Here is a 14,984-nt window from a genome sequence, read left to right as displayed (position 1 = left end):
GGAGTGCAGCTGTCATGCACAGGCATTCGCTGCACAAGGGACACTTCAGTTTAACCCTTTCAAACAGGCCCTCGGAGCCTGTACTGCTCATCAGCTCAGGAGCTGGACCAAAGCCACACAGGAGCTCTCATAAAGACCTGAAGGACTCCATCTGTATATATATTACAGTGCTCTGAGTGGACTGAAACCCTTTGCTTTGGGGAGTACAGTGTGTAACATTGTAGTCATGAAGATAATCCATACTGACCTTTGAGGTTTTTTAACTCAGATTTGGACTGTCCAGATCTACACTGAGATACAGTAGATCAGCATATTGATCAACATATATATTGTATAGTAGATCAACATAAGTATTTACAGCAACAATATAACATATTTACAGTGGACCAACATATTCAGTTGATTAACATGTTTTCCAATGACCATCTGACTAAGGTGTTGTTTTTATATGAGAGCATATTAGTAACTGGGGAAAGTTGGGCTTGAGTTATATGTTACAGCATATCAGAAGAAAAATGTTTTTTTTTTTTTTTTGCAAGTGAATCTAGTCAGAACTGGAACTACCAGCTTCTCCTTTGCAATATGTTTTATCACCAGTAGGAGTCCTCGCAGCCTTGTATTTATACTGAAATTCAAATACAGCAGGCTCCTTAAACCTTCCCTCCGCTGGGTGATAATTTGTATTTACCTGTGGTATGTTTTAAATGCTGAAAATGTTACCATATGTAACCTTGGTTCCCTCACCATGAAAACGCATGACACCTGACACGTTTTTATTTTACTTATTAAAAATTTACAGGAACGACACGCAGATGAGTTCATTAATCCCTGAACTATGCTTTGGTGTACAGGATGAATTGGCCAGAGTTTGTGGATCACGATGTTCGAGGACAGATTAACTAAATTCCTTTAGCAAGTAATGAGCACAGTATGCCAGACTTGCCAGTATTCAAGCAGAGGACAGACCATGGGCATTCGTATAAGAATGCATCACTACGTTTGATGGAACTCACAGACATAATAAAAAAAGGTTATTGGATTCTCATAATTGGAGTTTAGGGTGTAATATAAAATCAGCCTCAGATTCTTAAGCCTGCTTGTCTTTTTTTGGGCAGGGGGAGTCCCTACAAAGGTGCCAAAGTAAAAGTACAATGACTGCTCACAGTACTCATGAAAGGGTTTCCTCTGTCATTTTCTGAGAGATTAACTGATGTTTTCAGTCAAACTGAATATCTAGGTATATCCGTCTTTCAACAACCTCATCATGAACTATTATGAGCAAATCTTACTCTCAGTCGGTGAGCTAATTACAGGTAGGCCTAATTCAAAATCTGGTTACGTCTTAATGAGATGACAGGACCAAAGTCAAACTACTATGGGAATACTATGGGATTTCATTTCAACCCTAACTGTACAAGGCAAACTTTTCAACAGACAGGCCTATAGCTGAGGAGTGTATTGTATACATTTCATTATGCAGTGTGAAAAATGAATTTTTGTGCAGCGATATTTTCCATGCTGCTGTTCCGGGTTGTAGGCTATTAATGTTATTCTTTATTGAAATGAAGGGATTCACAAAGACCCCAAATCATCTTCACAATAGGTAAATGAGAAGCACTAGGCTTTCAAAAACCCAAACGACGGTTTTTCTTGTGTTAAATAGGCTATTTCATTTATTCAAATTGACGGATTGACGTAAACGCAATCTCTGCCTTTTACCTTGAAGCGGAAGAGTCTGGGGTCCCGTGTGTCGGTTAAATTGAGAGGCAAAGATGCTGAGTCAGTCTGAAATGGGCATTAACTGCATGACATGGCTGCGCCACGTAAACCCCGCCGGAGATCGGGGCGAAAGACATTTCTCGGTTTCTGAAAAACTATATTCATTGCCCTGGCACTCACGACCACAGAGATAGATAGAGGATAAGCGGCTTGTGACACACAAGCATCTTGCTTAAGATAAATATTTGTCTGACCGTTTCGTTACAAATCACCCTCACATCTCCGATTCCCGGCAGGGTCGGCGAACGTGCGGATGCTTCAGGGCGTGTCGAAACGTGCGCGCTAAGCGATAAGGACGGGCTGATTAGCTATAAACTCACCAGAACACTAAATAAACTGATGTCTCAGGAAGTTGATACGAACATCACAATGAGTGTACTCTGAACACAATAGGGAGGACATGACGGATTCTGAGAGGGACGCCAATGACAACAGCGTCGTCCTGTCACCGTGCCCGTGGGCATTTATTCCACCGGGACTCACACCCAGCCGCGGCCAGAGGAAACGCCCCCAAAGTTTGGTCATTGTCGGGCGAACGGTCGCTAATATCAGCGCATTGTGCGGTGGAGATATCGGTTCCGTAATGATGTTTACGTTACCCAGTCATCGAGACTCAAAATATCAAATGACGAGCGACGTTTAAAAGTTAATCTACACAAACAAAGCATTGTTACAAATCGGGTGCAAACGTGACTGCAGACGCCCCAGTTTGTTTTATTCAATTTAATGTCTATTTGTCGGGAAGGCAACAGAAAACCCATCTCTGACTGACAGTTTACAATTCTTTGCTGTTACCAAAATAAAACGATTGATAGTAACCGTTCAATGGCGTGACCAGAGCTTAAACGGGGCATGTCCATACGCCAAACTAGGCTTCTACCTCGCTGTTAACTATCAACACGCTAAAGGCGTAGGCCTACTTATCAAGGCCATTGGAACGTCGGCGGACGAAGTGAAGGTGCGCTACACCCACAGGCGACCCACCATAAATTTGACCGATACACGACTGTAAATGTCGCACTCAGTCCGCGAAGTGAACTCAGAAACGCTGTCACCATGGTGCCGCATCGGGGGTCAAGTTTATCCAAACGGCATCTTTCACGTAAACATTAAGGTCATCGTTCACCAGCTTCGTTCGCGCACGAGAGCTTCACCTCTGTGGACACAATCAATAGAATGAAAAAGATAGTAACGGAGAATGCTCTCAACGCCATATACTATCCCTCATTTCAGGAACACAGCAGAACGTCCAATTTGCGCGCTCCTACCCTTCGACATCAATTAGTTTCATCTTCCTTTCGTCTCACTGCCACATTCCGGTGGGGAGTGGAGCTTTAATTAGAGAGGCCTCTGGAAGAGGATGAAGAATAGGACTGCACAGTAATTATACAGGTTCACCCTGGCTATGGCAGACTGTGTGCTACTGTGGAGTGACTGCGGCTGACAAGGGAGGGAGAATCTCCCAGGATCACCCCGATCTCTGATTTAGCTTTATATTTTTTTCATGGCTTAATTTTAACCATTGCTGCCCAGGTTCTTCCTAAAGTGTTGCCCTTGACGGCGTCCCAGGCCCCTCCCACAGGCCCAACCGTAGAGCTTGTGTTACAGAGCGCTGATGCACTTTACCAATACAAACGCACTAAAACGCAATAACCTCCGGGACAAGACAAGAACGATCTCACTTTCCTTAAAAAAAAGCTGATAAATGCCGATCTGCAGGGAAAGGGTGTATCAGCACCCAGCTAAACTCGTCCGTATGCAGAGCTTTCAGCCAAAGTGAAATTAATTCTCCTCTTTATCTGACCGTGTCTGACATCTTTTCCATCCTGATCGCAGATCTTATGTTTACTGCAAATGCCTTCCAATTTGAGACCCAGCACAGCGTGCACTGAGGCAGAAAAAGAATTTTTCAGAAGCGCAAAGTTGCAGGAATAATTTGCAAAGCTGCACAAAACGGCAGAGAGCGGAGTACAGCGTTAATGTCTGTGCTGAAAACTCCAGACTGTGTCCAACCTGCAGCTGCAGGAACACACCCTGTAACCTAACTACAACAACGTTAATGCAGGTAAACACAGGGGTCAACAGTGCAAGCATTATGCGCGCTGACGCACACATCCTCTTCCATCATCTTTGCACAGAGGTTTGAGACAGAAACTGATTTTAACTAAAATATTCTTATAGCAACCAGAATCTACTGCTCATCTCTACCAGAAAAAACACTGCAGCTGCTAATGCACCATTTCCCTTCACATGTATGCATGCATACACACACACACACACACGTACAGTGCTTTAAGTACAAATGAGTAACTTGGCAAACTGTTAGTAACCATTTATTTTAATATTTAAATTCACCACATAAATTTCATATGAAATTCTATGGCAATGTTATTGCAACACTACAGCATATCCTTTTTGTTCATAAAAAAGTTATTTATTATTAACATTAACACTTAAAAGCACCACTTTGAAATGGACTGGGTCCCCAAACACGGTGGTTCTGTACTGCAGCCGGCGGCCCCCGCTGGGGCCCCATCCTGTCGAAGCTTGGGATGAGTGCAGAGCCTACTGCGTCGGCCGTTCTGAGCAGGAGGCAGTGCGGCACAGGTGGGTGGCTGGGGGGGGGTGGAGGTTGGCGGGGGGTTTCAGCTCCTCCCTGCGGGCTTTTCGGCGCCCCCGCCCCTGGCCTCGGCGTCCCACTCGCTGAAGATGCGCTCCATGGCCTTCCTGCTGCTCCAGCTGCCCACATTGACCGTGGGGATGATCTTCAGCGGCCGCAGCCACTGCACGAAGCGCTTCATCTCCAGGTAGCTGCTGTGCTCGCTGTAGGGGATGCCTGCGACCGGAACATGACCGCACGTTCTGAGCACACACTCAGCTATACAGGAACACAACCGCACGGTCCGACTATGCACTAGGTAACACGGGAACACGACCGCACCGTCTAATCATGCACTGGGTAACTCAGGAACACAACTGCACAGTCTGACCACACACTCAGGTGCACAGTAACAAGTTAACTAAAACTTAACGTGTAAAAAATATTTTTCCAATAGGGTTTGGAAAAAAAAAAAAAAAAAAACGCTTTGGCAACTTTTTTATTGTCAGGGAACCTATTCCAGAGCCTTTTTCTTGTTCTAAGTCTAGAAAATATGTAATGTATACAATGGGAATAAGTATCATATGGGTCTGATGCTGGTTTCCAACCACACAGCAAATTGAGAGACAGTCATCTCCCCAAGATACAGAGCCAGATTAAACACGATACTGGAGACAAGACGATCTGTACGAACCAGCAGTCGAGCTATCGAGCATTTTCTTAACACTGAAGAGGATGGTAGTTCGGGTGTGTGTCTGAGAGGTTACAGGTGGAGCAGGCTGAGTGAAAGTGACCCTGGGCTCTGTGAGAGGAGCGGCTCACTGCGGGTCCAGACTGCTGATGTGTGGAAATGAAAGCCTCTCTTTCAGCGCGGCAGTCAGCACCGCGTTGCGGGGCGGGAGGTCGCCCTCCGATTCCGCTACGCTGCGCTGAATTCGCCGTCGTTATTAAGATATTCAGCATTTTCACCGGGAAGTCAACTGTCTCAAGTCACCGTCTGCTAAGAACAAGGCTGGAACACAATACGTGTGCCGAATAATCCGACACGCCGGTGGAAAAATGAGGAAATGGGAGGCTGGGGGGCGGCCAGGCTGATATTGTGAGCTTTACTTCTGATGATGGTTTATTAATCTTCCAGTGTATCAAATTCACAATCAGCACTTTCCTTAGCGATATCTGAGACTGTTATACAGGACTTCCAGTAACAGCATTGCTCAGTACACATTTATTTGCTCGGGAGATTTACCTGCAGCGTTGCATAATCTAGTTTACCTTGCTAAAGGGTACCACCCTGCGTCCACCTGGGAGCCAAACCTGAAACCTTTGGGTACCACGCTTGCAGCTTTAGCACCTCGGAGTGATATTAAGTTATAAACGCAGGGCTGTGACAGCTTAACTGTGTCCTCAAGAAACACTAGAAACACCACAAAACTCAGCTGTATCCACAACTAACCAGAGTGACTGTTCACTGTAACTCACTTAAAAAAATAACCTGCAGAGCTTTACACCTTGGTTATTAGTAATCCCTAAAACTGTCCAAGTTTTCACTGCTAATTTCTTTACCAAAGACACTGACATTTCACAGACGGGTACCATAGATGCTGAACTCTCATTTCCACATATAGATCCCCACACACCATAGATGAACAGCATGCAGCTGGTGGTGATATATGCCTAGATACCAGTGTTTCCCATCCACGTACCATAGATGCTGATGTTCCCTTGAACCTCTGGCTGGAGGTCCTCCACACCTCCAGCCTGGCTGTTGAATGTCCAGCCCGTGGGCCTGAAGGCCAGAATCTGGTCGTATGTGGCAGAGAACTTCCTCAGGTGAGCCTGCAGACTCTGGCAGGCAGCAGGACAGCAGTTAGTGTTGGAGAGGGACAGAGGCTCGACCACAGGCAACCCAATGAGGAGACAACAGAGTCGGGTCAAGATGAGGTAACACACCAAATCTAATAAAACAATCTGCACAAGGGTTTTCTGCGTTTCCTAACATTACAAACGGCACAGGTCACCTAGGAATGCAGGCAACTGGAAGATCTGCTAATTATACGATTGGTTGTAAAACACAAATGAATTATACTGCCTTCTTGGAGATTAGAGGAGGATTATAGGAAACGACCCCACAAAGCTGCGTCAAATGTCAGATTAGACTCATATCTACACATATCTGACCAGTTTACAGCAGCTATAAATTTCATAAGATACTCATTTCAGCATACAAAACGATACAGAAATAATCACTTTCCAGGGGCCTGCAGGAAACTGGTGTTTACAGAGTACTGGTTTATTTTTCTTCCTTTGTTTTTCCCCTCCTTAAAAAAAAGCTTTTTATTGACTCACTGCCTCAGTAAGGGGGGGGGGGGGGCACTCAGTGGAAACTGGCAGCATTTCTGTCCATATTTACCATTATACCCATGATGCCTTTCACAGCTGACAGCTCACAGAGCATCCATTGACACAGCCTACACAGTACTTACGCTCAGAGTGTTCAGCCAAGCACCTCACAGCAAGGCTCATCAGTGCATATGCATCTGTTATATACTTCAACATATTCCAATTCTGACCCCAGCTCTGGTTCTAACGCAACCCAATTTAACCCCAGTGCCAGTTTTATTAGAACCCACCCTGACCCCAGCTCTGCTTCCAACAGGACCCACCCTGAAGTTGAGTTGCATCATGGGTAGGAGGTGGATCTGGGCAGCGTTCCAATCAGTGGTGATGAGCTGGCGGATCCGGTCTGACTCCAGGCAGCACATGGTGTTAAACTTGTCCCGGGACATGCTGATCCTGCATCCCAGAACCTCTGCTAGAGCTGCAAAACAACAGGCACATGCACATATATACACACACATACACACAAACGCAGACATAGGGTTGGGGCTGATCAGATCAACAGAAGACTCAAGACTACAGCATTTCCCCTGAGGCATTACCCACAATGCACTGCACTTGGCAAGCACCTGAGTAAACCTGATGTAAACAGGCCCATTTATACATTTTACTAGGAGGATCCCAGCATACACAGCATGGCAAGACAGAAATGCAACACTGTTGGTTTAGACTACAGTCTCCACCAGGGGGCAGTGTAGCACAAGCCCTCTCAGAGGCCTCTCTGTCCCACATCTGAAAGGGCATTCTGGGCCACTGAAAGTCTAACTCAGGGAAAGTGGATTTAATCCCTCACCTACCAGCCTCACAAGGCCCAGCTAATTAATTTGTACTTGCTTTGTGTGACCAAATGCTTTGACAAGGTTTCAGATATGCAACAAAACTAACACGCTTCATAAATACATTAATAATTGAAACTCGTATTAAATTATAAATGTATTAAATTATTTATTTAAACCTTCCACATAGATACAGGCTGAGTGGTAACATGGCCCGTCTGCGGGTGCTCTAGCCTCCCTGATTGCAAACCCACGTGGGAGACATTTCCCCCAGGAGATTCTGTAGGAGGACATGAGAGAAATGGGATCAGGAAATAAGGGGGAGCCCCTCTAAACACAGGGGAGTGAACCCACCCGAAGGCAGAGCAGCCAGGACCAGGGGAGGCCCGGACAGGCAGAATGAACGGGTCACTCCAGGACAGAGTGAGGGGAAAGTCGATCTTACTCTCCGCTATGCCTGCACCAGGACCAGAGATGCACATTAGGGGTCCTGTTCACATACTTTAGGCTGCAGTCTGGCCCTCATCAGCTCGGTCCTGTGGTCATGGAGTGAAAAATGAATGCCGATCCACTTCAGAGTGTAAACCACTTGCATCATGCCTCAGTCAAACACTGGCGGGCACTGTGCTCTCCTGTCTAGCAGGGAAGTCTACGCTGAAAACACTCCCAGGTTCTCACTCACCTCTACGGGAGCTGTAGACAAGCTATGACATCACAGCGCATGGCATTCAGCACACAACCACAGACACACTCATTCCAATCTGCGTATGCAAGAGCGCAAAGGCCTGAACACTATAGCGGTGAGCAGTTTCCCTACACTAGGGAAACAGGAAACAGCCACCCAAATAAAAGTACTGGTATGTGCTACATCTTGAATGTGACGGAGGGGCAGGGAGAGTACAACAGAGACTGACACCTGACACCACTGTCTCCACTCTCCCTGCAGAGATTAACAGCACAGCAGCAGCCAGTCAGAGCGTGCGTTCTGCCGCGCTCACTCTGATAGGACGAGAACCAGGCAGAGAACCAGGCCACATTTTTGAGCATGCACAGGTAAAGGAGGACGACAGCAGCAGAACACAAAACAGAGGTTACACAGAGATCCCCCCCATCCCACCCTGAATGGCCAACATCTCAGATGGGTGCAAGAAACCGTCCAGGGGGCCTGTGGGTGCTTCAGGCTGGGACAGGAGGCCAAAAGTGTGAACTGTAAGCCAGAGCGTGAGACCGCCCAGCCCTCGAGCTCCCCCCTGCATACTCTCCCCTCCGCCCCTCCCCAGGGCTCCGCCGGGCGCACACTCACCCAGGAACACCTTCTCCTTCCCCACCGCGTAGGTGCCGCACACCACCAGCGTGCGGGGGTTGAGGGCCACACGCTCGAAGGCCGTGTTGACGGCGAAGGTGATGACTTGCTGCTGGGAGGGGAAGGAGTACTCAGGACTGCAGTACCTGCAGGGATGACACAGGATACAAGACAGAAAGGTCAAAGGGCAAGCCACATTATCAGACAGAAAGGTAAAACGTTAGTTTAACTACTTTGGAACTTAACATAGCAGATTCATGCAAGGTTTTTTTTGTTTTGTTTTTCCCCCCTTTCTTCCTTTTTCTTTCATTTCTTTTTAATTTCAGTAGCATCCAAAATCATAACACATAAAAAAAAAACATTTAAACTCCTTATTCAAAGTTAAGGCCAGAGTACCACAAATTACCAGCCAATCAGAACCCCCGACAGGCCCCGCCACAGAGTGGGAAGGGTGACGGTGGGCCAGGTGAGGGGCTGCGGGTGAGGGGCTGCAGGTGTGCACTCACGTGGTGTCCAGGTACAGCGTGTGCACTCTGTGGCCCAGCAGTTCTGGGAAGCGCTCCATGGACGGGTCGGCGCGGAAGTCTCCCGTGTGCAAAACCGTCTGGCCCCCGGGCAGCAGGAAGAGCAGCATGGCGGCCCCGGGGCAGCTGAGGGAGGAAGGGGGGGTCACAGAGGGTCTGTTGCTGATCCCCTCAGACCCCTCAGACCAGGAGGACGTCACCATCAGCCTGCTCAAGTGCGTGGACTGCATTTACTGTAGCCTAAAATAGGCTTCATTATGAGCAGAGTCACTCGGGGCTTCTGACACACTGAGGCCTGTTCACAGTGTGAGCATTAAATATAGCATTTCTTTCCCACCAGGAACATTGAGTGGGTGCCCTCTCCACATTAGCAGTCTGTGCTGAGACAGTGCTCTGACCAATGAAATCAGTGTTTAGCTGGTATCAGACACTGCACCTCTAGCAGTCAGAGCTGCACTCTGCAGCACCACAGACCTGTCCCCAGCATTCAGTCTGAGCACAGGCCTCTACTGCACGCTCACAGGCATAGATCACAGTGGTGCGCGGGACTGCGAGAGACTGATGCTCTCTGATCTGTGTCAGCGCCACCACTACTATGATTACTGACCTTCCTAATTGGGGGTGCTGGGTGATTGGTACTCACTGGTTGGGGGTGTCGCTGTGATTTGGGGTGTCGGGGCGGTCGGTACTTGCTGCTTGGGTGTGTTGGGGCAGTTGGGGGCATTGGGGCGGTCGGTACTCACTGGTTTGAGGTGTCAGGGTGATTGGAGGTGTCGGGGTGGTCGGTGCTCACTGGTTTGAGGTGTCAGGGTGATTGGGGGTGTCGGGGTGGTTGGTACTCACTGGTTGGGGGTGTCGGGGTGATTGGGGCTGTCAGGGTGGTCGGTACTCACTGGTTGGGGGTGTCAGGGTGATTTGGGTGTGTAGGAGTGGTCGGTACTCACTGGTTGGGGGTGTCAGTGTGATTGGGGGTGTCGGCGTGGTTGGTACTCACTGGTTGGGGGTGTCGGGGTGATTGGGGGTGTCAGGGTGGTCGGTACTCACTGGTTGGGGGTGTCAGGGTGATTTGGGTGTGTAGGAGTGGTCGGTACTCACTGGTTGGGGGTGTCAGTGTGATTGGGGGTGTCGGGGTGGTTGGTACTCACTGCTTGGGGGTGTCGGGGTGATCTGGGTGTGTCGGGGTGGTCGGTACTCACTGGTTGGGGGTGTTGGGGTGATTTGGGTGTGTAGGAGCGGTCTGTACTCACTGGTTGGCGTCCAGCAGGACGACTCTGACTCCCTCCACAGTGCACTCGGTGTTCATGGGCAGGATGTGGATGTACTGCTCCTCCACACGCAGCTTGCTCTTCACCAGGTTACCTGTGATCTGACACCATAGACACCTGTCAATCACAGCGACCAGGAACGGCCAATACCGCACCCAGCTCCTTACCCAACACCCCCTGCTGCGCCCTGCAGCAAAGCGGTTTCACTGCCGCAGCAAAGACCCACTCCGCCGCAGTAAAGACCCACTCCGCCGCAGTAAAGACCCACTCCGCCGCAGCAAAGACCCACTCCGCCGCAGTAAAGACCCACTCTGCCGCAGTAAAGACCCACTCCGCCGCAGTAAAGACCCACTCTGCAGCAGTAAAGACCCACTCTGCCGCAGTAAAGACCCACTCCGCTGCAGTATAAAGCGGTTTCATTAACGCAGTAAAGACCCACTCCGTTGCAGTAAAGACCCACTCTGCTGCAGTAAAGACCCACTCCGCTGCAGTATAAAGCGGTTTCATTACCGCAGTAAAGACCCACTCCGTTGCAGTAAAGACCCACTCTGCTGCAGTACAGACCCACTCTGCTGCAGTATAAAGCGGTTTCATTACCGCAGTAAAGACCCACTCCGTTGCAGTAAAGACCCACTCTGCTGCAGTAAAGACCCACTCTGCTGCAGTAAAACGGTTTCATTACCGCAGTAAAGACCCACTCCGCTGCAGTAAAGCGGTTTCACAGCTGCAGTAAAGCGGTCTTACTCCACTGTAACGGACTCACTCTGTTGCAGTAGATGGGTTGGCTGAAGCTCTTCTTCAGGCCGCTGTAGTGATCCGAGTGGAAGTGGGTGAGGAAGTACGCGCTGACGCCCTCTATGGTGCCGTATTGAAACGCGTCCACAGCAAAGCGCGTACCTGCAGGAGACACAGAGAAACGCAGTGACTCCAATAACCACAGCAGCTCCACACACAGAAATACAGAAACCCCGATCACCAAAGAGCTCCAGGCAACAGGAGTATCAGGAAAAAACTACACAGTTGAGTGGAACCAAATCACACCAGCAGGACCTGGTGCTACCCTCCCATTAGGAGTGAGGTTCACATTTCCACCTTTTGATCACACATCCTATCAAGAGTTGGCATAATGCTCATTTCATGTTGGAAAGAGTAAGAGTGTTGATGGAAGTTGATGGATGTGTGACTGCAGTAAGGAAAAGACTCTTGGCCTTGAAATGTCTAATTGTCTACCTGATCAAGAAACCAAATTGCATTACTAGTTAGCTTAAGTGGTTGACATGAACTGAAGCTGACAACCTTTACCTGTACCTCTCTGGTAAAACAAACACCATTAAAACAAAGCCCCCCATAGAGAACTGTACTACTGTCAAAGAATCAACACTCATCAGCATTCAAACTCAGCAACAAAGCCAAACAGCCTCTGAGCAGCACTCTGCGGTGGAGCCCCTTGGGCCAGGGCTGGGAAACCCTGCAGAGCACCAATACTGCCACATCCAAAGCTACACTGCACATACTCAGGGGTGTAGCCACAGAAACTCACCTGGGATCTTTTTGTAGAAAGGACAGCGTTTGGGTGGTTCAGAGCCATCCTCCTCCCTCCTTCTCCACCTCCTTCGCCCTCCTCTCCCCCTCTTCTCCTCCTGCGGAGTCGGGTTAGTGCTTTCTCCCTCGACGCCCAGGACTTCAGACTCACTGGAGCGACTGGGAGCCTTTCTCTTCCTCTGCCTCCTGCCGCCGTTCACCCGGACACCTGCGTCACCCCCGGCAGCCAGGGGGCGCTGTGGGGGGTTCTCTTTAGCTGTGCCGCTCCCCGCCTCGGCCTCCTTCTGCTGCAGCGGCTTCAGGCCGAAGAATACCCCGATGTCAGTCTGCTTCAGCCCCGCGGAGGCCTGGGGCCTGCGGGGAGCCATGGCTCTGGGGGGTTTCTGAGCAGAGGCCTGTGTGGTCGATGGCAACTGTTCCCGCGCTGTGGGGTCCTGTTTTGCGCTACCTGAGCACACGTCCCAGCCGCTGCTCTCACCTGCACTGCATAAACGCTTCCGCAGCTGTTCCAGCACCGCACACTGCGGAGACCGCAGCTGCTGGGAGAGCACCTCTCCTTTCTCACCTCCACCTGACCCTGCAGCACCTGCACAGTGCTCGTTAAGCTCGTCAACACAGGGCACTAACGAGGTAATTGATGTCGCCTGGGCCTCTGAGGAAGGGCTTCCTCCCTGGCCTTTGTCCTCACTCTCCGACTGGGTCAGGAGCTCATCTAACAGGTCATCGCCGCTCAGATCCTCATCACTGTACAGTGCAATGGAGTCATCACTCCCTTCCTTACCAACCACACCGTCAAACGACAGAGATCTCCGGGTGGGTGCAGCCTCTCCGCGGAGTGCCTCTACACCTGCGGGGTGAGCGGAGAGGGGGGAGTAGGAGATTTCACTCCTGCTGGAGTGAGAGCCAGAGGGGGACGGGACCGGGGAGGGCCAGGAGGGCTCTGCCTTCAGATTTTCCTGACGCGCCTCGGCTGCACTGCTGACACTGGCCCCGCCCTCCTGCTCCCTGCTTGGAGTTTTCCGCCCCTTGACGACGGGAGACCAGCCCTTCTTCTTCTTAATGTCCTGCGGAGCAGGGGATTTGAGCAGCAGCAGTGCATTGGAGAGAGCCGAGGCTGGGGTACGAGCCGGCCCCCCCTGGTCTGCACTAGGGGAGAGGCTTAGGCTCGAGGGGGCTGAGACACTGGATGAATTGTCCTGTAAGAAGTCCAGGCTGAGGCCCAGCCCCTCACTGGTCGCTCGGCTGTGAGCCAGCAGGAAGTGGCTGTACTTCCTGTAGTGGCTCGGAATGGTGGAGGAACACTTCAAACCATCTGGGCATTCTGCTTGCGGCATGGAAATAAACAGAAAGAAAATACTTAGGATTAAAACATTTTATGTCCACCAAGTTTCACCTCTCTGCAACGCTTTATCTTCCAACAAATGTAAGGACATTGGACTCTGAGCCCAGAGGGTTGTGAGGTTGAGTCCCACATCAGGATGCTGCTGTTTGCACCCGAGAGCGGGCCCCTCACCTTACCCATTCCAAAAAACAGAAAGAGGAGCAAATCTTAAGTTAAGACAGTGCTACTCAACTCCAGGCCTAGTGAGCTGTGCTCCTGCACCATCTCCAGTTCTCTTTAGAACAAAACCACTCTCCACACTGTGGAGTGACAAAAAACAGTACCCTTGGTTGTACCTGGATGCACCTAACCACCTGTCTGAAAAGAGAGCCCGCAGACAACCCAAGAGGACCCAGGTTGAGTAGCTCTGATGTACAGTGTGAAATAAAGTCATTGCAAGCTGTTCAGCTGGTGGCCTATGACATGCCTCTTAAATTCAAAAGCCAAATGGATGACTGTGTACGTGTCCGTGATTACCTTCGCGGTCCTTCCCAAGCGTATCCAGGCACTCTGAGACGTGCCAGCGCGGTGACTGCACCAGCAATATGGAAAAGGGCATCTGGCAGCTAGGACAGTATTCCTCTGTGGAAGCATGTGATTTTTCTAACTGGGAGTTTTGGAAAGCAGGTCGATTACTGGCTTTGATTGGGGAGGGATCCAGGGGAGCGGAGGGAAGCAGTTCAGGCGGTGCTCCAACTCCCGCATCTCCGTCTTCGTTCTGAGCCTTTCCGGTTTTGCTGTTCTTTGGTTGCTGTTTACATTTCTGATCATTCAGCTTCTTCTCAGATCGCCCGCCGGTAGCGGGTTTCCTCTGCGTCTTGTGTTCTTTCGCGTTTTGTTTATTGGATGTGTGGGTATTTGATTTTTTTATTTTTCGGAGAGATTTGTACTCCCATATGTCATTCTCGGAGTCGTGTTGTGACATTGGAAAATACCCTCTGGTGTTTGCAGAAATCTGGCAGTTTAACGACTGAAAGTCTTGGTATAGAACACTGTCAAACATTTGTGAAAGAAATCCGTACGAGGCGTGCTTCAGATCGTTGCCTTTCTCCTCAAAATCAGGCCTCTCCAAGCGATACATACAGTTGAAATAACTAGCTAAACGCATTTAGACAGTTAATTTACACCAAAACCAGGACTAACGTTTCATAACATTGGTCACAGCTAGCTAACATAGCTGTTGACAGTCTTTGCCGGCTTGTCTCCATTTGGCTTCTTTTTCTACAGTAATAACTAGACAAAAAGTTTAAAAACTAGAATGTATTCTATGTTGACGTTTGTACCTACATAAATGTGATATTTAGCTAATAAGATAGCTAGATGCCCGTTAGCTAAACAGCTACCTGCCCTGCCATGCAAGCTTAGCAGCTCTGCAGACTTACCGCCAGTACAATCACGAATCTATTCCCAATTTAATG

At 49.4% G+C, this 14,984-nt stretch overlaps 1 protein-coding gene across 1 annotated transcript; it reads right to left on the bottom strand.

The window, feature by feature from the left end:
- Positions 1-4,334: 4,334 nt before the first annotated feature.
- dclre1a (DNA cross-link repair 1A (PSO2 homolog, S. cerevisiae)) lies at positions 4,335-14,779 on the bottom strand. The gene is made up of 9 exons (XM_036544241.1): positions 14,044-14,779; positions 12,184-13,506; positions 11,407-11,540; positions 10,626-10,744; positions 9,361-9,504; positions 8,855-9,000; positions 7,042-7,196; positions 6,082-6,223; positions 4,335-4,615 (listed from the first exon to the last, which is right to left on the bottom strand). The coding sequence occupies exons 1-9, from the start codon at positions 14,672-14,674 to the stop codon at positions 4,425-4,427; spliced, it is 2,985 nt and encodes a 994-aa protein (XP_036400134.1). The 5' UTR covers positions 14,675-14,779; the 3' UTR covers positions 4,335-4,424.
- Between the last annotated feature and the right edge of the window lie 205 nt (positions 14,780-14,984).

The sequence above is a fragment of the Megalops cyprinoides genome, chromosome 1, assembly GCF_013368585.1.
Source record: "Megalops cyprinoides isolate fMegCyp1 chromosome 1, fMegCyp1.pri, whole genome shotgun sequence".
Classification (NCBI taxonomy): Eukaryota; Metazoa; Chordata; class Actinopteri; order Elopiformes; family Megalopidae; genus Megalops; species Megalops cyprinoides.
The sequence above is the reverse complement of the archived record's forward strand: the minus strand, read 5'-3'. Positions and strand labels throughout refer to the sequence as shown.